Raw genomic sequence first — 24,520 nt, forward strand, 5'->3', positions numbered from 1 at the left:
CAACTGCTTTCCGCCACCACTGCTGCCCATCCGGGGTGTTAAGAGTGGCAGAAGACCGAATTTCCAGCCCAAAGACTTGGCACTTTCAACAGAATCTCCAAGTTCTACAAGTGGAAATTTGATGGTATGATGGAATATACCTTCCAAAAACGCGAGAGACAGTCAGCAGTCATACAAGACGACTGTTTTTAAATCTTTACAATATAAAATAAACCAGTTTTGAACTGCTGTAAAAAAAAAAATACAAGTCATTTCTAAATCACAGCAAAAATTGTACTTATCACACACTACAATTTGTAAATTCCTTATAAAGATTAGAGACTTGAAAACTAAGACTGTATTCATAAGAGCAGGGAAGAAATGGGAAGGGAAATCTAATAGGAATGCCTATGGTTATGAATGGGCTTACGAGGATAAATGCTGTGATTATTTTCACTGATGCATTGGTAATAACTGAATTTATACGATAAGTGAAGGGGAAGGTTCGAAGAAATATTAGGATTTTTAAAATAAGGAAAGTATTTTTGTAAAGAAAGAAATTTGATCAGAGCAACGGACCAAATGGCCTCTTTCTGTGCTAAAATTTCTAATTATATAAAACTGGAACCACCTGCACTTAGAATAAACCAGAACAGAGATAGAAGCAGCAATCATTAATTACATTAACTTGTTTTGTTCATCCCACAGATGCTGATTGACCTACTCGGTCTTTCCAGTAATTTTGTTTTTGTTTCAAACACTTTCAGCATAGTTTAGATACGGAGTAAAGCTTTCCCTATTCTCTCCCATCAAGCAGTCCCAGAGACTCGCTAGACCAAAGCCATCTTATTTCATTCCCACCAGAAGCTCTGGACACAAGCTTCTGATTCCATCTTCCTTCCTGGCTGTTCACTCCGACTGAACTAGATGATGCACAAACACAGTTTGACTCTGAGCTGAGCTTCAAACCCCCAAGATATTTACTCCAAAATACTGCCATGCTGTCAAGCTCCAACTTACACAAGTACCAACTTCTCCAAAACTCGACCACCCAAATCCTATCTTGACAAAGTCCCACTCGGCCATAATGTCTGACCTCCAATGGTTCCTTATTTCCCAGGACACACTGAATACAAAATTCACATTTTAATTTACAAAGACCTGTGCACAATTTTCCAGTCCTTGCCCAGCCTGTGCCCTCGGTCCTCCAACTCTGGCCTTCTGTGCATTCCTCTCCTATACCTTCAGCTATCTCAGCTCTCGTCTCTGGAACCCATTTCGGAAATATGTCCACCTAGCTATTTCTGCCCTCGGACTTACAAGCCTCATAACATTTTCTATCGATATTCCTTCGGTTATCTATGGTTTGTCTTCTGATTCCCCTTGTGGCTGATCTTCTACCTCAATTCCACTTTCCTGCACTATCACTAAATCCCTTAATTCCCCAAAATTTATCAACCTCTGTATTGATTTTACTCAATAATTGAGCTTCCACAGCCCTCTGGGGTAGAGAATTGCAAAGATTCACCACCCTCCGAGTGAAGAAATTTCTCATCAGTTGTAAATAGCCAACCCCTTATTCTGAGACTGTGACCCTTGGTTCTAGACTCCCCAACCAGGTATAGTGATGAGCAAGTAAAATTATTCAAGGCATCAGATATCTAAATTATAAGGAAAGGTTATACCCCATCCTCAAAATACAGGAGTAGTTAAAACCAGCCCTTATATTTTGAGTCACTTGTAGATTATGAAATGTATAACAATTCTCCTATTACCCCACAAGAGACTAGGAAAACAGCTCATCTATCATTTCAAATCAATATAGCTCAATATCATAAACAGAGTTGAATATTAGTCACATGTATACAACTCCACGCTAAAAGGTGGCCAACTGGCAAGAAAAAATGAGTTTTGAGAAGGAAGTCGTTTTTCAGGAATGATGCATCGTCACCTATTTTGCTGAACTAATTTTATTGTAGTTCCACATAGTAATCAACTCGGAGACAACATACCAAAGAGGCTACTCAGAAAGCCCAGTGTGCTCTCCATGTCTTATTTTTCATGAGCCTCCACAAACTCCTTGTTAGCAAAATCTGATTTTTTTTTTGAAAAAGTAATAAGTTGCCTCACAAATTACAGCAAACAATGCAGCAGAGGACATTCTCAGTATTAGCTACAGACAATCTGGGGAATCTAAATGAGACAAGAGCATAAAAAGGGATAATCAAACAACAGAGGTAATAATCTTTCTCATTATCAGAGGTGGATTGATTTTCAAGCTTTCCTACCAGATTCATCCAGAGTTGTAGGGAGCACATGGTACAAAACAGAGGAAAGGATGGTAAAAAATCTAATTCCTCTCCCTCCTAAAAAAAAAAGAGCATGCTATAGAAATGAATGCTCCCATAGCTTTTAGTTTGGACTGTATTTGCAAGTCTGTTACTTCTGAGCCCCAGAGAATTTTCATTATTTATTCCCCCGATCCCCCTTCCCATTTTTATTCATCATTTCTTAAAATTTTTCTGTAGCCTGTATGGTTAGTCAAGGCAGTCAACGGACAACCTGCGCCCAAACGTCAGGAAATAATGATCCGGAAACAACAAAAGGAGGCCAAGAGTGACTGTCCAGCAGATCTGTCCTTGTGGTGAAATTCCAAATTTCCACTTTAGAACTCAAATATGGTAACGCTAGTGGGATCAGGTACAAAGCCACAGACATGAACCTATGCTAATCACGTGCGAAACACCTCAGATTATAGTTAAAAATTACTTCAACACAATCATTACTTTCAGTTGAATTTCTATCAGAGCATTTGACCTATAATGGTAACTAATTGAAGATAGTTTTGTTTAAATAGGAGTGTTAAAATGGATGTTTGAACTTTTCTTGGAAAAGGAAAGGATACGGACTGCCTTATTAAAATACGATGCAATGCCCCACCCACTCCAAATCTCCTTATAGTGCATTTGCAATTCATCTATAAATACGAGGTAGGGACTGCAAACCAAAAGTTCAGCTGTCTAGGCACAACTGGACAGCCTCATGTAGAGTAGACTCGATATTAAAACAATGGATGTTAAACAGCTCCCAGAGGAGGAACTCCATAACAGCCAATCTGTGACCTTTGAGTGACATTGCCAATTTTATTGCCAAGTTCTGCCAAATCAAAAGACAACTTTTTGGTGTGGGCCCATGCTGACAAAAGAATGATGTGACACTGCCTCAACTGAGTCAACTTAACTGACTGCCCTTCAAAAGTAGTTCAATGGTTGTGAATGCTTTTGAATGTCCTGAGGATGTGATATGGCACAATATAATTGGTTCATAAACTCATTTACCAAAGGATTCTTGTACTTCCTACAGAGATGTGCAGCTATCAGTCTGAGTTAGATTTGAACCTCGGTCCCAGAGTCCCTCCACCAGGCCTGTTAATTTTATACTCACATGCCCTCTAGTTTTGTGCTTACAGTCCAAATTAAATGACATACAACATCTGCATCATCAATTCCTCTCGGTATTTAAAAACTTGGATTTATCTCCTCTACAACCTTATTTTACCTAATGAAAATAAGTTCTGCAATTATGTACTCCAAACGGAGCACTGCCTTGTTCGGTGCTTTCTTATTCTCTTTGTGCTGAAGGCAGAAGAGAATTAAATACTTGCAACTAACTACACACCGGGAATTGGAATATCGTACAATAGCAGTCAGGATCTGTGGCTCATCCCTCTAGTACTCTAAATCTAGCAGTCTAGCATACGACTGCATTTTTAATTGTGCCTCTTCCTCCACCATCTTACTGCAATTATTCCAAATAATATGATTCATGTAAACAAATTTTTTGTATCACTGGTTTTAAATTTACTTCTCACTAACTTAAATTTGTGTCTTCTAATCTGACTACCCTGACTTAGTTAAACATTCTGGGCTTTTATCTATGCGACTTAACACTTGAAAAGCTTCTATAAGCCTCGCGTGCCCTCCACCCCCTCCAACCTCCCAACTGTTGTTCTGACTATACTGTAAAGTGAGAGTGTCTCCAATCTTTGCTCACAACCTCATCTTTTATATTTCACATCATTCTTATTGCTTCTTGATACCCTCGTCAATGCTTGCATTCCCTTTTAAAGGTGGTGACCAAAATTATATCTGAATTATTAACTCGAGAATCGAGAAGCAGCAGCAAACATGTCACCTCCCAAGCTCCATACCCATCCCTCTCAAAGCTCCTTCTTCAAGTTATTCCAGATAAGTTTCCACTTTTCTCTCAGCGTCCACGTTTATGGCACCGCTGGACTGAACTTCACCAAGATCGTCATTGCTTGAATCCTATATTTCACCCTCCAAAAACTCCAACTTTCCAAAACACAACCTTCCATATCCCGTCATACACTAAATACCACTCATCCATCACTTTTTACCTTGCTGACCGAACTTGGCCAAGTGTATTCAATTAAAAATCATTGTCTTTCTGAAAATCTCTCTGCGGCCTTGCCTCATCCTTTCTCTGCAACCTCCAGCCTTATTTGAATCTTATTACTCGGGCTTTTTATGCATTCCCTTCCCCCTCGCTACACCACTGGTAGCAGAACTTTCAGTCACCTCCACCCCTCTCTTTGGCCCCAAGTTTCGTGCCGCGGCGAAAACGCGCACCTCCAAGCTGGGCTCCTGTTTTTCGCGCCGAAAACTGCGGCAAAAAAAAAGGCCGATATTCTCAAGCTCCTTGGAGCTCGATGTCTGCTTGGCGCGGCGCGCTCTTCGCAGCAAGGGGCGGAGCCTAACACTCGCGCCGATTTTCTAAGTAGGAGGGGGCGGGTACAATTTAAATTAGCCTTCGTGGTGCCGGCAACCCTGCGCGTGCGCGTTGGAGCGTTCGCGCACGCGCAGTCTCACACAAACATTGGCACTCGGCCATTTTTTAAAATACTGCAAAAAAAAGTGAAGATTTGTTTCTTGGACCCCTGCAAAGGCTTGTAATTTAATTTTTTTTGATATTTCTGTGTGTGAGGGAGTGCTTTTAGCAGCACTGCTGAATAAATCACCTGCTGAAATCAGTGAGTTCAGCTCTTCACTGCTAAACTTGCAGAACCGGTGCTGCATTGGTGCATGCAAATTAAGGACTGTGTGTTTGGAGAAATAAGAGTGCCAATTCAACTTTGCAACAATACGTGGTGTTGACAATGCAGCACCCATTCTGCAAATTTAAATATAAAACTGTCGATGTGGCTGCCGCTCCCTGTCCAAATGGCCTCAGTCCCCCTCACAGCTCGTAGGCTGCTGCTGTATCTTCGGCTGCCGGCCAGCCACTGACGCCGCTGATATCCTATGGCCGAATGGCCTCACGTCCGTCCGCTGCTGATTCTTTGGCCGGTGGCCAGCCACTGACACCGCCCCTAAAGCGTGGCCGAATGGCCTCAAGAACCTTAATGAGCTGCATGTGTCCTGCGTTGATTCTTCGGCTGCCGGCCAGCCACTGACGCCGCTGCTATCTCATGGCCGAATGGCCTCGGGTCCGTCCGGTGCTGCTTCTTCGCGGCCAGCCACGAAGAGAATGAAGGCCTGCCTCAAACACTGCAGCTCAGCTCGAAGCTTGCTGCCGCTGCCGTCGAGACACTGACGCCACACCGCTGCCTGTCTCCAACATGAAAGGCCTGCCTGAAGCACTTTCACACAGGTAGGAACATGGTTTATTTAATCTTTTCTTTGCTTATAAATTTTTATTCAGGTTGGATTTATTTGTATAATATTTGTATAAGTATAACTAAGGATTGATTGTAGAATTTAATGACTTCCCTTCCCCTCCCTCACCCCCCCCCCCACCCCCACCACTCCCTACGCCTAATTTGTAACCTACGCCTGATTTTCTAAAGTGTAGACAAGGTTTTTTCGAGCGTACAAAAATCTTCACTTACTCCATTCTAAGTTAGTTTGGAGTAAGTTTTCACTCACGAAACTTTGAAATCAGGCATAAGTGGCCGGACATGCCCCCTTTTGAAAAATAAATTCTGTTCCAAAGTGAAACTGTTCTAACTGACTAGAACTGGAGCAAACTAAATGTGGAGAATTCCGATTTGTAAGATACTCCGTTCTACACCAGTTGCTCCTAAAAATCAGGAGCAAATCATGTGGAAACTTGGGGCCGTGGAAACTCCCTCTTCGAACCCTCCATCTCTCAACCCTTCTCGCTTCTTTTAAAAACATTCTCAAAACACAGTTACAACCAAGTTTTCTCTCATTCTAATGTCTCCTTCCATTGCTCAGTAACTACCTCGCTACCTTTTTCCATTTGTGAAACACATTGGAAACTTAACATTCAAAGCTATATAAATGTAAGTATCTCATGCAGTAACTCTTGCCATCCAAGTGCAATCATTGCAGACCAGCTTGAAGCATCAAAAGTAAACCCAACAATTTCCTAACATAATGGACAAGAGATAAATACTGGGTGGTGAAAGAGAGGAGGGGGAAATAGGGAAACAGCACAATAAGCCTACATAATTTAGTGTGGAAACTTAACTCTGAATAGCATAAAGTTGGATTTTTTTTCACATTCTGCCAAGTTTAAAAAAAAACCTTGCAATTATTTGTATCATGAACAAACAAGGTAAGCCAGTTACAATTGATGACCCTTCTAACCGACACACCCCTGCAGACAATTCAAGGGAGAGCGAATGAGAATATAGGGTGGTACCTTTAATGAGAGAATTGACCACAGGGAGCATCACTAATGGACTGGCTTCCTCAGTTTGCTTTATTCTATATCCTGTAATTATGCAAAGGCTTGATGTTGTTAAAAAAAACTGCAATTGCACTTATTCACAATGTGTCATTTCACTTCCCACAATTATGAACTTCAACTATAAATAACCTGAAGTCCACTTTTTTCAAGTTAACAGTTCAGTGACTGGTGAACATGGAGTAACTTATACTCTAACTTTATTTAACTTCTTGTCAAACATTCCAGGGAGCTTATAGACACGATATTCAAAACAAACATTTCATTCAGTTTTTATAAGCTGCCACTGTAAACTGTTTAAAAAGAACTTTCAATTAGCACATCTAATTCACTTTTATTCCACAGTTAAAGGGCGGTGAATTTCAATGCAAGGTCGTCATATGATTAACTGTATGCGACCTCATCAAATTTTTTTTTTCCAAACTCTAATGCTGCTGTCTCTGAACGTAGACTAGATAAAAGCATCCAAAAAAATGTAGACAGAATTTCTCATGTACCTAAAGTGGAGTTAAACACCCGGAGAGTGGATGGATTTTCTGCTTTAGGCAGAATAGTAAACATTTATTTCAAACTTTTCATGGGATGTATTCTCTGCTACTCACTTGACCCTTCATTTCATTAAAAAGTTTAATATTTATTTTACAGCTCCATTCCAGTTCACTTCGATTGCTCCCAAGTCCCTAGCAACTCTCCCACAAATTCACAAGTTGAAACTTTTGCAGTTCTGTGGTGAACTATCTTCAAAACTTAATAAATGTGTTAGTACATCCCCAATTGTGTTATAATGTTAAACCTTGCGGTTGGAACTATTTAAAAATATTCACATTATTCAGAGAAAGCAGAAATGCCGAGTAGAGCAGAATGCATGCCTTGCCTATACACAGACAAGAATTACAGTTATTAATGAGCAAGAGGCTGTTCAAATGTAACAAACTGGTGTGAAATAGCAGTTTAAAAAAATGTTTTCATCAAATAGTACATCATCCCTTTGTCAATACTGTTAAGTGAATGGCCAAGAGCTACATGACTACATATTTGCGAAGAACTATATAATGAAATCCATGCATTATTGCTTCTTCTGGTCTCCAAAGACTATTCAAAATTTATTCCAACTGCCACACTAATCACTACTCTTGCAGAAGTTGAATTTTTATGCATTGCATGCAAAAATATGCTCCGAGCTACCATCAGTAAGTAAAATACCTTCTTCTATGAAGGACTGAGCCTTTCCCTCCCCTTTGATGAAGGCAGGGGAGAATCAGTTTTGCAGTTAAAACACCGAGATTTTTAAATATCTTGCCAAAAAGATAAAGGACTACCTACAAAATTAATGTCATTTCATCATAATAAATTATCTTGTATGGAGATAAAAGGATTCCATTCAGAATGGTTTTAAACTAACTGTTCCAGTTCATCATCCCAGAGGGTGACAACAAGACAGGCCAGTCCAGGAGAAGATAGAATTTACAATTATTTTTCCTTCCCGACGGTCAGAAAATCAAGAATGGATGCTATTAATGCTGAGCCTTTCTGACCATCAGTCATCTCTCATGTGAATTTCAAAGTAACACTATGGGGTCAAGTTTCGGCCTGAGTTGCTCCTATTTTTTTGGAGCAGCTAGTTTAGAACGGAGTATCTTAGAAATTGCAATTCTCGGCCTTTAGTTTGCTCCAGTTCTAGTCAGTTAGAACAGTTTCATTTTAGAACAGATTTTTTTTACAAAAGGGGGAGTGTCCGGACACTTACGCCTGTTTTGCAAGTTTAGGCAGCGAAAACTTACTCCAAACTAATTTAGAATGGAGTAAGTGTAGATTTTTGTATGCCCAGAAAAACCTTGCCTACACTTAGAAATCAGGCGTAGGGAATGAAAGATGGGCCGGGGGGGGGGGGGGGGGGAGGAGGGTTTACAAACATTAAACACTTCACTTTTACAAATAAAGAGCCATCATCAATAATAAATGATAAATAAATCAATAAATCAACCAATAAATCAATCCAAATAAATTAAAAAATTACAAAAAATTAAAAATCACTCATTAAATATAAAATTATTTCTACTCACCTACTGCAGCACCAGGGAGAGGTGTGTGTGGGGAGGAGATGATGATGATGGGAGGGAGGAGAAGATGGGGGGGGGTGGGGGAGGAGAGGAGAGGAGAAGAAGATTGGGGGGGGGAGGAGAGAGGAAGATGGGGGGGAGAGAGAAGAGAGGAAGATGGGGGGGGAGAGAGAAGAGAGGAAGATGGGGGGGGGAGAGAGAGAAGAGAGGAAGATGGGGGGGGGGGGAGAGAGGAGAGGAGAAGAGAAGAAGATTGGGGGGGGGGGGGGAGGAGAGAGGAAGATGGGGGGGAGAGAGAAGAGAGGAAGATGGGGGGGGGGGGGGGGGGGAGGGGAGAGGGAAGAGAGACGACGACGAAGAAGAAGCTGGGCCCCGCCGAGGACATCGGGTGGGGCCCCACAAGCAGCCAATGCCAGGCTGCCGACACCGCCGACTCTTCGGGCGGAGCCCACCCCCAGCGAGAGGCCGGGCGGGCGGGCCCCATCGCCGAGACAAGATGTGCAGGCCACTCGGCCAGGGATAGGGGCGACATCCCTTCGGCCTGGGATAGGATCGTTGCCCCGGAGACAGGACGCCGGCAGCTACTGCGCACGCGCGCAGCTGCCGGCACTACTTTTGGCGCAGGGCTGTAGCTCCGCCCCCAGCAGCTCCTGCTGCGCTGCGCCGAGGTGGAAATGAGCCGACAGCTATCTGAGAATCGCAAAGTAAGCATTCGGCGCAATTTTTGTTCAATAAATTAGGCGGGCCTCTCCGGGCGGCTGAAACTTGACCCCTTAAATTCTACACTTTTCTGGTCATAAAGGCAAGAAAGGAAAACATATACACAAATGCATTGATAACCTTGCGTTTAACCACACAATCTCATTACTGCCGGCTAAATGGTGAAGTATTATTTGTTTCAGTGCTGATGCATTGAGGTAATAAAACACTGCCTAAACTTTTAATCAGCCTTGCTGCAGCTAAACCCTATTCAGTGCTGACTCCAGCAGTAATGTCTTTTTAGTTGCCATAACAATAATAATCTTGGCTGTTAGAAAACCCTTGGTAATTAACACTGCAGGTAATTTCCAATTAAAGTTTAGCATACAGCATATTTGATGAAATAGAAAAATAAAGGATGGAAAATCAACAATTCTTGTCATGATTCTTAGGTTAGCTTCCAATTCTATCAGACAGTGCGTATAAATCCCCTTATTGCCATTCAGTCCAATCTTAAAAAACTGTACATTTCAGTGCTTTTTTAATTTCTTTTTAAAATACAAGAACTGTTAACAAAGAAAGCTCTCTCCGCTGCCACCAACTTTATATCAGGAAGGGTACTGCACATTAAAGCACTCAATGCGATTTTTATTCAACTCAGGAAAGCCGAAATGTATTCTGCCTGTTTCACAAGCACCAACAGGAGGACAAATCTTATGACTACATGTTCAATGATTTACCATCTAAATTTTTAATAGGGAAGGAATATTCTGCCAAACATTATTTCATACCATCAGCAAATATTTTCAAATACTAACATTTCTTGAGATATAATCCAAGGAATTTTGAGAAATTGAACTTCTGGGCTTCAAACGATACAGACTACGTGTTGCTACATTAAAAAACTTACTTAGCTGCAGATCCAGCAGATTTATTCTGCACAGCATTTTCTTCATGAATCCATCCCAATTCTCCTTTAACAAGTTATGTTGCTCTAAATGATTATCCAAATCTCTTGTATAATTTTGATGACTTCATTTCCAAGAGGTAAACGTACTGGTCTACAGCTTTAATGTACACTTTTCACCATTTTTTAAAGAATGCATTAAGTTTGCAGTCTTAAGACATCTCTTGAATTAGTGAATTTACAATTGTGGTAGCTAAGGTTTCATTCATGTCTGTCCCCCATCTCCTTCACGACTCAAAGCTGCAAGTAGTCTAGAACAAACACACTATATATATATTATACACACACACACATACATCATACATCACCATCATAGGCAGTCCCTCGAAGCGAGGATGACTTGCTTCCATGCCAAAAAGGGATGAGTTCACAGGTGTTTCAATGAAGGACCTAATATCCCAGATCCCGAACGATATCATGAAGAATGGAAGATGCCTGTGCTTGGATTTTTTTTAATGCTTGGTGGCCGTTGCACACCAGCCACCACACGGGCTTGACAGAGCTAGCTCTTGGGCCAGTGGCAAGGATTACCCAAGACTAACTGAAGACCAGCTCTACTGCACAGACCGAGCGCGCAGACATCGCAGTGTGGGCCGGCCCTTGCTGCCCCTGGGCCCTTGCCTCTTCTGGGCCCCAGATTCACGCCTCTCCTGGGCCCCGGACACTTCTGTCTACGTACTTTTGCCGCTCCTTCACCCCTCCTGCTGTGCCTGCCCGCACTGCAACCAGCGACCTGGCTTCGCAGCCGTCGTCCTCCTGCCGCTACTCCCTCCAATGGCCCAGGCCTGCTGATGGTCTTGCAGTCCGGGGCCTCACCGATTTCCGGGCCGGGCCGCTGCACGCTGCTCCCTCCAATGGCCCCGGCCATGTATGTGTGTATGTATGTATATACACACATACATACACGGATACACACATACACACACATATATATATAAAACATAGTTATCTGCATAATATCCAGCTATGGGGTATTCTTTATCGAGTCTGATAGCCAACTAGAGCTCTCTGCAAGCTTCACATCAGTTTCTCTTCTCCCATAGCATTTCCATTTCACAGCTACAGAATAGAAGGCAAGCTGAGGAGAGGCGCAGGACTGAAATGTGGGCAACTGTGCAGTTAAAATGTGGGAAGATGGTGGTGAAGCATTGCTCTGTTTTATCATGTCACATTTGGGAAAGTGAGATAGGTTACTGTTAACAGTAAGCCTCATGATCCATGCAGGAGCATCCCTCAAAATTGTTAGCTCAAATGTGGTGAGAACCCAAGCTAGCTCCTGCTCTGCCATTCAACAACTTGAATTCATTTTATATCTTTAAATGTAGAAAACATCCCAAGCTACTTCACACATGACAATAGGGAACTAACATTGAGCCAGGAAGAGAGTTCAGGATCCGGGATGAAAAACATGGCTGCAGAGATGGATTTGAATGATTTTTTCTTGACGTGTACAGAAGTGGGAAGGCTAAGAAGGCTCGAGACAACTCCAGAAAGCAGGACCAATACGACTGAAGGATCTACAACCAATGGTGAGATGAAGGAGGATGAACAGAAAATCAAAATCAAAGAGGCGGAGCATTTGGTAGCTGTTATGGAACTGGGGGAACGTGAAAAGGTAAGGTGGAAAATTGATGTGATTTATTTGCAAAAAACAAATCTGGTAATTGAAATATTCATTCCTTATCCAGAGCAAAGTAAAACTTGCGATTTTTAAAAAAATATCTATTTCCTTGTTCCTAGATTTTAGTTTTCCATAAATGTCCTACTGTGGATCTCCCAAGCATTATTTCACTTAATCCATTCCAGTTCAATTTTCATTCCCTCTTCTGAAGCCCAACACAGCTTTCTATGACCTGCAAGGCACTCGGGGCTCGTGGCAAGCGGGAGAAGCAGACCGGTAAGCCACTCTGGGCTAGTGGCGGGTGATGGAAGCAGACCAGTACGGCACTCGAGATGGGGCGAGTAGACCGGGAGGCTCTTCGGCCAAAGATAGGGGCGGGGATCAGCACCGGCATCGGGAGGGGGAGGGACACTTTAATAATTGGAGGTAAGTTGCTGCAGTGTTTCAATGTGTTTTTAAGTTGCTGCAATGTGTTTTAATGTGTTGGGAGCGGCTGTATATTTCACTCTGCAGTCTCAGCCCTCATTGTGTACCTGGTTACCGTGGCAGCCCGATCTTTTTGGCGCAGATCAAGGCTCCACCCCCAAAACTAAAGGACAGGTTAGGCTGCGCCAGAAAGAAGAAATCAAACGGGGAAGCTTCGAACATTGTTTTTGTGGCGTACTAGGACCCCAAAAAAAACAGGCGTAACTCTTCAAGTACGCCCCAAAAGAAGCTTTGGGGAAAATTGAGCCCTATAATTAGATGGAAACACTTTTACTTTCCCATTTTAAAAATCCATTCTTACATGAAATTTAAGTGGTCTGACATTTTAAATTATATTTCAACAAGTAAAATATAACTTGGGTCGAATCAATTAATGCAGGATAATTAGGAACATTTCCACATATAAATGAACTTTGAGTGAGAAATGTAGAGCTCCTCCAGAGTCAGGCCCTTCCCTACTGAATAGATGATTAGCCAGAAGCTATCATTAGTTGCAAAGCAATTTAAGGCCTCCCACGATGTCAAAAATGAAAGGAAACAAGGGAGAAGAAGCATCATCCTGTAAATCAGAAAATGAAAAATCTTCTTTCAAGTTACTCAAGGGCGCTTCGTCCTTCTCTGTTAATTCCAATCATACAAAACATTGATGTCTCGATAAAGAGGGCATAGGGAGCTTGAAAGGTTATCTGGCTTATATGAGACACCTCAATTTTAATCTAAGCTTCAAAATACCTGAAAGGATGCTTTTTGAATAAGCAAATAAATAAGGCTACATTACTTAAGTACATTGAGCGCAAGTTTCGGCCTGAGATGCTCCTATTTTTTTGGAGCAACTCGTTTTGAATGGAGCATCTTAGAAATTGCAATTCTTGTCACTTAGTTCCTCCAGTTCTAGTCAGTTAGAATAGTTCCATTTTAGAACAGTTTTTTTTCAAAAGGGGGCGTGTCTGGCCACTTACGCCTGTTTTGCAAGTTTAGGCAGCGAAAACTTATTCCAAACTAACTTAGAATGGAGTAAGTGTAGATTTTTGTACGCTCAGAAAAACCTTGCCTACACTTATAAATCAGGCGTAGGGAACGAGAGGTGGGGTGGGGGGGGGGGGGGGGGGAGAAAGAGAGGGTTGTTAACAAACATTAAACACTTCACTTTTACAAATAGAGCCATCATCGATAATAAATAATAAATAAATCAATAAATAAACCAATAAATCAAAAAAAATTTAAAAATAATGTTTTAAAAAATTAAAAATTACGTTTCTACTCGCATACTGCAGCACCGGGAGTCCTCCAGCGTCTCTGTTTCTGACAGCGAGGGGTGGGGGGGGGGGGAGAGAGATGGAAGGGCAGGAGGGGGAGGGAGAGGAGGGGGGAGACAGGAGGGGGGAGAAAGAGAGCAAAGAGGGAGGGGGGAATGGAGAGGGGGGGGAAAGAGGAGGGGGGGGGAAGAGGAGGGGGGGGGAAGAGGAGGGGGGAAAGAGGAGGGGGGGAAGAGGAGGGGGGAAAGAGGGGGAGAAAGAGGGGGAGAAAGAGGGGGAGAAAGAGGGGGAGAAAGAGGGGGGGGAAGCGGGCCAGTAAGAGGGAGGGGGGGGGTAAGAGGGAGGGGGGGGTAAGAGGGAGGGGGGGGGTAAGAGGGAGGGGGGGGTAAGAGGAGGGGGGGTAAGAGGGAGGGGGGGGTAAGAGGGGGGGGGTAAGAGGGAGGGGGGGGTAAGAGGGAGGGGGGGGTAAGAGGGAGGGGGGGTAAGAGGGAGGGGGGGTAAGAGGGAGGGGGGGTAAGAGGGAGGGGGGTAAGAGGGAGGGGGGGTAAGAGGGAGGGGGGTAAGAGGGAGGGGGGGTAAGAGGGAGGGGGGGTAAGAGGGAGGGGGGGTAAGAGGGGAGGGGGGTAAGAGGGAGGGGGGGGTAAGAGGGAGGGGGGTAAGAGGGGTAAGAGGGAGGGGGGTAAGAGGGAGGGGGGGGTAAGAGGGGAGGGGGGGTAAGAGGGAGGGGGGGGTAAGAGGGAGGGGGGGTAGGGGGGGTAAGAGGGAGGGGGGGTAAGAGGGAGGGGGGGTAAGAGGAGGGGGGGTAAGAGGGAGGGGGGGTAAGAGGGAGGGGGGGTAAGAGGGAGGGGGGGGTAAGAGGGAGGGGGGGTAAGAGGGAGGGGGGGGTAAGAGGGAGGGGGGGGTAAGAGGGAGGGGGGGGGTAAGAGGGAGGGGGGGGTAAGAGGGAGGGGGGGGTAAGAGGGAGGGGGGGGTAAGAGGGAGGGGGGGTAAGAGGGAGGGGGGGGTAAGAGGGAGGGGGGGGGTAAGAGGGAGGGGGGGGTAAGAGGGAGGGGGGGGTAAGAGGGAGGGGGGGGTAAGAGGGAGGGGGGTAAGAGGGAGTGGGGGGTAAGAGGGAGTGGGGGTAAGAGGGAGTGGGGGTAAGAGGGAGGGGGAGGGTAAGAGGGAGGGGGCGGGTAAGAGGGAGGGGGCGGGTAAGAGGGAGGGGGCGGGTAAGAGGGAGGGGGCGGGTAAGAGGGAGGGGGCGGGTAAGAGGGAGGGGGGCGGGTAAGAGGGAGGTAAGAGGGAGGGGGCGGGTAAGAGGGAGGGGGCGGGTAAGAGGGAGGGGGCGGGTAAGAGGGAGGGGGGTAAGAGGGAGGGGGGTAAGAGGGAGGGGGGTAAGAGGGAGGGGGGTAAGAGGGAGGGGGGGGTAAGAGGGAGGGGGGGGTAAGAGGGAGGGGGGGGTAAGAGGGAGGGGGGGGTAAGAGGGAGGGGGGGGTAAGAGGGAGGGGGGGGTAAGAGGGAGGGGGGTAAGAGGGAGGGGGGGGTAAGAGGGAGGGGGGGGTAAGAGGGAGGGGGGGGTAAGAGGGAGGGGGGTAAGAGGGAGGGGGGGTAAGAGGGAGGGGGGTAAGAGGGAGGGGGGGTAAGAGGGAGGGGGGGTAAGAGGGAGGGGGGGTAAGAGGGAGGGGGGGTAAGAGGGAGGGGGGGCAAGAGGGAGGGGGGGCAAGAGGGAGGGGGGGCAAGAGGGAGGGGGGGCAAGAGGGAGGGGGGCAAGAGGGAGGGGGGGAAGAGGGGGGGGGGAAGAGGGAGGGGGGGGAAGAGGGAGGGGGAGAAAGAGGGAGGGGGAGAAAGAGGGAGGGGGGGAAAGAGGGAGGGGGGGAAAGAGGGAGGGGGGGGAAAGAGGGAGGGGGAAGAGGGAGGGGGGGGAAGAGGGAGGGGGAAGAGGGGGAGAAAGAGGGGGAGAAGAGGGCCAGAAAGAGGGAGGGGGGAGAAAGAGGGGAGGGAGGGGAAGAGAGCGGTGGGGAAGAGGAGGGGGTAGGAGAGGGAGAGGATGGGGGGGGGGAGGGGCAGAGGATTGGGGGGAGGGGAAGAGAAGGGGGGGAGTGGAAGAGAAGGTGGGGGGAGGGGAAGAGAAGGGGGCGGGGGAGGCTGAACGGGCTGCCGTCGACGACACCAGGCGGGGCCCACCCCCAGCGACACCCCATACTTATATAATTAGGCTTTCAGGGCTAGAAAGTTTGTTCAGCAGTAATTATGACAAAGTACGCTGTTAAAAACTCAGTAACACCTCATTCAACAAAGCTTAAGGTTTGCAATGGTTTTTATAGCGAGGTCAGTGTGTAAAAAGTTGAAGTTCACGTCAATTCATTGCTTCTGTATGGAGTGCATCTGCAAGACGGCCGCATCGCACTGCGAAGGAACAGGGCATCACTGACAGAAACCTCCAGATTTACGCGTTTAACTGCGGACGCCAGAAGTTGCTGCAGTTATTTTTACACAATAATGGTGGCTAGCTCCGACAGTTTTGCCGTCACAACCTCGCATGCAAAGATAATTAGTCTTAAGCAGGAGAAACTGAATTATCTATACTATATATTGACAATAATGACAGAATATCATAGCCCCACATAGCCTTGTCGTCAGTTGTTCCTACAGTTCCGTTCTGACATTGTAACATTATTTAAAACATTTGATTTTAGTCAATGCTTTTAAGTGGTTAAAGAATTTAGGAAAATAAAAATCATTAATACACAGTACTAGCTGGGACATGAGCTTTTAAATCAGAGACACAGACTGTCGGATGAGGTAGAATCCACCAGTTTACAGGGAAACAGGAGGTATGATAAACTAGTTCAGTGAAAATTATTTGCTTTATAATTGATTAGGACATATTTCCTGAGGCAACCACAGGCTTATCTCATGCAAGTTATCAGCAAAAAATATTGCGCAAAGTGTTTTTTTTTTAAAAAAAACAAAAGCATTTTTTCTTTGAATAGTTTCATGATGTTGGACTGAAGGATCAAACGGACATGACAGACTGCATTGCTACAGTAACCCAAGGTCTTTAATAACAGAAATAAGGTGGCACAATTGGTATTGAAGACTTACCGATATATTCAAAAACGAAGACTACAAAGAAAGGTGTAACAAGGTCATTTATCCCTTGAACGTATCCACTGGCTGGATGCCGTATCGCCCATATGAAAAGAATGCGTTCAAATATCTGGAAAATAATTTTTTAAAACTAGAATGAAGCAAATATATTCAAGTACAGCAGGGACATGATTCATTATTTTGCAAATGAATGACAATACAAATTGTGTTTCAAGGATACTTTTCACATTATATCACGACACCTGGATAATAATATTTTTAAAGCCAACTCCACTCTATAATCACCTCAGAAGCACTAGCCTGTGTGGCAGTTCATCAGTTTTCATAAAAATCAGGGCACTTCAAGATCAACGTTGTATTTGATTGTGTAATGTTTTATATATTACTTGATATATCGAAGCTTCTTTACAACTAGCTGTTTGAAGTAATACATTTCCAATATTGTAAATTAACAGAGAGCTAACATACAGTAGTGTGAAGCAAAATATCTACATATCATTAAAAATCCTGCACATTACACACACTTCCTATCCACAAAACTTACTTCCGGTTGTCATGGTTTTTGCAAACACTTTGATGTCAACGTTTAACACGGATGTACATACACATTTATAATGGTGATTCCAAAAGTTAACGCTTGTCTGACATTGGGCCGGATTTTTCTCTCGGCCACGAATTAACAGCACCAGCCATTCATTACACTGGCACTTGCCCATAGACCTCACTGGAAGTTCCTGCCAGCCAAGCTTGCAAAAAGTGCAACTTCCTCTACAGGGGATCTGGGACCTGTGTAAACAGGCCAAGCAACTGTGTATCTCCTTAACCAATCAGATTGCCGAATCATTAATGAGCAGTGCAGTCTGAACCAGAAAGTGTCAGTTAAAATATTGAATTCAATGTCAAATCAGGTGCAGAAAGTAAAATAAAGAGAAGAAAAATGGGATTAAGAGCGAGAGGTAAGAGACAGACAGTTAAAAAAAAGTTACTTATATTTTTTTTTAAATCTCCAACAATAATTAAAATCCTAAGGAATGTGACTCCACATGTGTAGAAGTTACTTTTCAGTGCCAGAGAGGTTGTTTGGCAGTAATTAAGACTTGCCACCAAAGTTCCTGCTAAGATGCGCGTGCAGCTGCACAGTTATCTGAAAGATCCCACACAGGACGCTCACCTGTAAATACCGCGCATGCGCAGAAATTTAAAGGGACCACGCATTAAAAGAAACAGGCCGCGCAGAACAAAGCGCAGCTCACAGGGGACATTACTTGCCAAGCCGTTAAAAAACAATATTTACACTGGAATAGACAAGCTATAATTTTTTCTGGCACGTTTAGTCCATATCTATGATCCAAGTACAGCACCTTCACGCCATTTAATGTATTTGAATGCTAAGTCAAACAGCGAGGTGCCTTTTTCGGGAACTTTATGGAGGAATGTCACATCCCGGACACCGAATTCCGCGTTTCCATGTTTAACTGCGCATGTTGCTGTCCGATTTTTACATAAATAACGGTGAGCATTGTTAACTTCATTATTTTTACAGCAAAGTCTGGCCCATTATGTATTTAGAAGCCTCTGGGTGTGACCTGCATTTGTATAGCGTCTTTCAAGATCTCAGCACATTTCAAAGCACTTCACAGCCAATGAATTACTTTTGAAGTGTCATCACAGTGGTTATGTAGACAAAGTGCTCAACTTTTAGTCCTGTTCTTCTGTTGAGAACAACAGTGAGACAATCAGCGTTCACTTATTATGGAGTAAATCGGACAGCAACTTCTGGAATCTGCATACACAGTTAAACACGGAAATCTGGAAGTTGCTGTCTGACTTGCCCTGCTCCTCGATAAGTTGCTCTACACCGGTACCTCGCCGATAGACCCGGCACTAATATCCATGTAAGGGCGTGACTTTGCTGTACTTACCCACTAAACACAACAGAAAAAATTAGAGCTGGTGCATTCAAGAGTAAGTGAATTTTTTAATGGCATGATAAGTCGTTATTGCTGCCAAACAACCTCTCTAGCATGGAAAATTTAATTTCACCAGTGCGGAATCTCAACCCTTCAGAATTTAATTAGTGTTGGAGATTTTTTTTAAATGTTAATTTACTTTTTGTATCTTATTTCTCTCTTAATCCCATCTTTCTTCCCCTCTCTTCATTTCACTTTCTGTACATGATTTTACAATGAATTAAATCTCATTTGTCCTCACTGGTTTAGACTCTGATTGAATAATCTTTACTGAGACAATCTGATTAGGTAAAGAGCCACACTATTACTTGTTCTGTTCAGACACCACAGATCCCCTATAGAGAGCGGGATCAGATGTCCAATGATAGCAAGTTGCCGCTGAAAGGCCAGCGAAAAGTCCATGTGCAGCCGTCAGTGCGAACAGAGAGCATCATTCCTTCACCATTGAATGCAAAATCCGGGCCAATATATTGCAAAAATATTTGCACAATTTGCCTGAAAATATGGCCCAGATTATACTGAAGAAATGGCAGAGAGGTTTTTTGGCAGTGATTGGCATGCAAATCAGCCAGCAAGTTGTGGCGAGGAAAAGATAGCCAAGAATTGCAAATCAACACATGTTGCTGGCCAATTTGCACCACTCCGCCATTAGCTTTGCGAAAACAGCATCTTTGAGGTTGAAACATTTTTGAACTGAAGGGTGAAGGATCAAGTCTAAATAACGGGGCACGACTCATGTTTTCTCCTCTCCGGTTATATAACCCTGCTCCCAATTGTATTTTGGTTTAAATTGCCAGCTGCTGCCCAACCCAGTTCACAGGCCCCTTCTCAGACTTACCGTGCAGCCAGCAGCAACAACTTTCGACCAATCTGGGCCACAGGTACAGCGTCAGCTGTGGCTCAGTTGATAGCACTCTCACCTCAGTCAGAAAGTTGTGGGTTCAAGACCCCATCAAGAGAGTTGAGCACAAAAATCTAGGCTGACACTCCAGTGTTGCACTGAGGGAGTGCTGCACTGAGGCCCTGGCTTTCAGGTGAGACGTTAAACTGAGGCCCTGCCTGCTCCCTCAGGTGGACATTAAAGATCCCATGGCACCATTTCGAAGAACAGCAGGAGAGAAATCCCTGGTATCCTGGCCAATATTTATCCCTTAATCAACATAACAAACATTATCTGGTCATTGTCATTTTGTTGTTTATGGGAGCTTGTTGTGCGCAAATTGGCTGCCGTGTTTCCTACATTATATAAAGTGACTGCACTTCAGAAGTACTTAATTAACTGTTAAGCAGTTTGGGAGGTCCAGATGTCGTGAAAGGCACTAGGTGGGTGGGGTGGCTTGACCCATCCACCTCCACGGAGGTGTGTGGGGGACCTGACCCATCCACCTCCATGGCACGAACCTGGTATTGCAGTACTTCCAGGAACGGTGCAGTGGCTCTAGGCCTTTTGGCTAAGAGCATTGGCGCAGAGTGATCCTTGGCGTGTGCAAGGTGACCTCTGGCGTTTGTGATTTGACAAAGAATTGGAACGATTGGCTACGAATTTCAAAAAAAAATACAAGTCTATCTTTTATTTTGTTACATTAGATCCTCTCTCACCAGCAGAACCCTATTGTGGCTATTTTATTTTCCCCCAAATTGCAGCTCCACTCAGTTAAACAGCCTAAACTGAAGCAGTGCAGTGGATGGCAAAGAAAGTGTGTCTTGGGCTTGATAGTGTGGTGGAGGAGGAGTGGAATGTGGTGTGGTACTGATGTTAATATACACACACGCATACATACACTTCAGCAGACAAATGTAAAAATGTACACTGATACACCATCTCCGCCACCCCCCCGCCCACACCACTTATAGCAGGCGGGTTCATACTAATGTGATTTGCCCGCTTACACGCGATCATTTATATGCAGTCACGTTCAATATTTTTGTCTGCCCCAAACTAAGATTCCACTGTACTTACAAATTCTCTTTCATATTTCAAGACAAGCTTGACTGCTTCAATAAATCCCTTTTCACATGGAGTAACTGCACCTCAAAGAAGTGCATACGATTCACTGAATATGTTGGTTACTGCAGACAGTGCTGAGTGTCAGGACCCGCTGGAAGGAGCACTTCGAAAATCTCCTTAACAGAGACTCTGCCTTTGACTAGAGTCCATCCCGCAGCATGCTACCCGCCACCATCTCAGAAAAACCTCAGCCCTGTACAAGGTAGAATAGGCCATCCGCCAAGAACAGGAGCAGATGGAATCCCCGCTGAGGCACTAAAGTATGGCGGAGAGGCACTATTGGCACGAATGCATGAACCTCATCTCTCTCATCTGGAAGGAGGAGAGCATGCCGGGAGATCTCAGAGATGCAGTAAGTGTGACCATCTTTAAAAAAGGGGACAAGTCCGACTGCGGCAACTACAGAGGAATCTCCCTGTTATCAGCCACTGGGAAAGTCATCGCGAGAATCCTCCTCAACCATTTTCTCCCTGTGGCTGAGGAGCTCATCCCTGAGTCACAGTGCAGATTTCGTCCACCACGGGGTACAACGGACATGATCTTTACGGCACGACAACTGCAAGAGAAATGCAGGGTACAGCATCAACCTTTGTACATGGCCTTCTTTGACCACACAAAGGCCTTTGAAACCGTCAACCGCGAGGGACTATGGGTGCGTCCTCCTCTGTTTCGGCTGCTCCCAAAAGTTTGTCGTCATCCTCCACCTGCAAGCCATGATCCTGACCAACGGATTCATCACAGACCCAATCCATGTCCGGACTGGGGTCAAGCGGGGTTGCTTCATCGCGCCAAACTCTCCTCAATCTTCCTCACTGCAATGCGCCACCTCACACTCAACAAGCTCCCCGCTGGAGTGGAACGAAACTACAGAACCTGTGGGAACCTGTTCAACCTTCGTCGCCTCCAGGCCAGATCCAAAACCGATCCAGAGGTTCCAACCTCTGTCGTCGAGCTACAATACGTGGCTGACGCTTGCGTCTGCGCAGAGACTGAACTCTAAGACATAGTCAACATCTTCAGAGGCGTACGAAAGCATGGGCCTTACACTAAATATCCGTAAGACAAAGGTCCTCCACCTACCTGACCACACCACACAGCACTGCCCCCCAATCATCAACGTGGACCACTTTCCATACCTCGGGAGCCTAGTATCAGGAAGGGCAGACATCGACGACTAGGTTCAACACCACTTCCAGTATGCAAGCGCAGACTTCGGAAGAGAGTGTTTGAAGATCAGGCCCTCAAATCTGGCACCAAGCTTATGGTCTACAGAGCTGTAGTGATACCCGCCCTCCTGTATGGCTGAGACGTGGACCATATACAGTAGACACCTCAAATTGCTGGAGAAATACCAACGATGTCTCCGCAAGATCCTGTAAATCCCCTGGAAGGTCAGACGCACCAACGTTAGTGCCTCGACCAGGCCAACATCCCCAGCATTGAAGCATTGACCACACTTGATCAGCTCCGTTGGGCGGGCCACATTGTTCACATGCTCAACACAAGACTCCCAAAGCAAACGCTCTACTCGGAACTCCTACACGACAAGCGAGCCCCAGTTGGGCAGAGGAAACGTTTCAAGGACACCCTCAAAGCCTCCTTGATAAAAATACACCCCACCGACACCTGGGAATCCCTGGCCAAAGACCGCCCTAAGTGGAGGAAGAGCATCTGGGAGGCCCTGAACACCTCGAGTCTCGTCGCCGAGAGCATGCAGAAAGCAAGCACAGGCAGCAGAAGGAGCATGCGGCAAACCAGTCTCCCCACCCACCCTTTCCTTCAACGACTGTCTGTCCCACCTGTGACAGACTATAATTCCCGTATTGGACTGTTCACCTAAGAACTCACTTTTAGAGTGGAAGCAAGTCTTCCTCGATTTCGAGGGACTGTTTATGATGATGATGAGTGGTACAAGCTGTAACCCAATGCCAGTTAGAGGTGATTAAATATACAAGGTAATTGCACCTTAACAAGATGCCAACTACTCATGGAACACCTACTATCGACATAGCCGTAGCGCTTAAAACCCTGTAAACGGCAACTTATAATTAGTAATAACAGCCATGGAATTAATGGAAAATGGTCTGTGCTATTTGCTTGATTTAATCAATTGCCCAATTGCCTGTTTAAGTAGTGGGGACTGTGCATATTGTTGACCTCTCCTCTTCTCCGGTTCTGATGGACCTGCTGTGTATTTCTAGTATTTGCTGTTTTAAGATTTTAGTCAGGTTCCGGTCATCCTTAAACAAACTCGGAGCTCACACAGTGAACAAATTGCTGCTGCAGATTTATATTGTCTCATGAATAAATTAAAAAGATAAATTATGCTCAAACGAGAAACGTTTCATATTAATCTCATTATTTCACTTGCACAGATTTATTGTTTCAAACACTGGTTATTTATCTTGCGCCACCTGGGAAACTCAGAATGCAAATGCTTAAGGTTCAATTTGAAAATTTACAAACCATTTCTTTACCAAGGGTTTGGAATTTTGACAGTTCAGAAAGAATAGCTGAATGATATCATGGCCATACAATGAAAAGGCAAGGACAGCTTTTAGCTATTGCATCTTGTTAAAATTAACTATTGGTACTGGTGGTGTGGGCTTGATATTGGTCTTTCGATCTTTGGGACTTCGGTTCGAGTGTGTCTGGGCAAAACTTGAACTCTTGGTGGCTATAAATTTCTGATTTGAAATGAGTTTGGGAAGTTTCAATCTTTTTGTGGGCATGGACCCACAACACTATACTCGACTGGAGGATTGCAAATGATGCACCCTATTCAAAAAAGGGAAGAGGGATATACCTGGCAACTACAAGCCAGTCAGCCTATCGGTGGTAGGGAAACATTTAGAAACAACAATCCTGGACAAAATTAAATAGCACTTGAAAAATATGGGTCAATAAATGAAATCAGCATAGATTTGTTAAAGTCAAAACGTGTTTGACGAACTTGATTGAATTCTTTGGTGAAGTAATGAAGAGGGTTGATGTGTGCTTGATGTATATATGGAATTTCAAAAAGCGCTTGATAAAGTATCACAATAGATTTGTGAGCAAAATTACAGGGGCAGTGGCTGTGCGGATACAATATTGGCTATGGGACAGAAAGCAGAGAATAGCGGTGAACAGTTATTTTTCAGACTGGAGGGAAGTGTGCAGTGGTGTCGTCCAGGGTCGCGATGGGATCACTGCTCTTTTTGATACATATTAATGACCTGGACTTGGGCATACAGGGCATAATTTCAAACTTTGCAGATGTTACAAAATTTGAAAATGTAGTAAACAGTGAAGAGGGTAGTAACAGACTTCAGGAGGACATAGACAGACTGGTTAAAAATGATTCATTTTTGGAGGAACAATGAAGAGAGGCAATTCAAACTAAACTGTACCATTTTAATGGGGTTGCAGGAAGAGACACACCTGGGGGTGTTCGTACACAACTCTTAAGGTGGCAGGATAAGTTGAGAACATAGGAATATATGAAGATAGCAAAAGGAGTAGACCCACTTAGCCCCTCAAACCTGCTCCTCCTTTCAATGAAATCATAGGTGATCTGTGGCCTAACTCCATATTCTTCACTACCTTTGCTTCATAATTCCTTAATGCCTTTGGTTAACAAAAAGTTAACCATCTCAAATTTAAAATT

At 44.6% G+C, this 24,520-nt stretch overlaps 1 protein-coding gene across 1 annotated transcript in view; it reads right to left on the minus strand.

Moving 5' to 3' along the window:
• The window catches only part of tbc1d22a (TBC1 domain family, member 22a), a 294,045-nt gene that overhangs the window by 125,479 nt on the left and 144,046 nt on the right, over nt 1-24,520 (minus strand). The window contains exon 9 of the mRNA XM_070896745.1: nt 16,888-17,002. Within this exon, the coding sequence (XP_070752846.1) occupies nt 16,888-17,002 (115 nt within the window). The remainder of the gene's footprint in view (nt 1-16,887; nt 17,003-24,520) is intronic.

The sequence above is a fragment of the Pristiophorus japonicus genome, chromosome 13 (genome assembly GCF_044704955.1).
Source record: "Pristiophorus japonicus isolate sPriJap1 chromosome 13, sPriJap1.hap1, whole genome shotgun sequence".
NCBI classification, from domain to species: Eukaryota; Metazoa; Chordata; class Chondrichthyes; family Pristiophoridae; genus Pristiophorus; species Pristiophorus japonicus.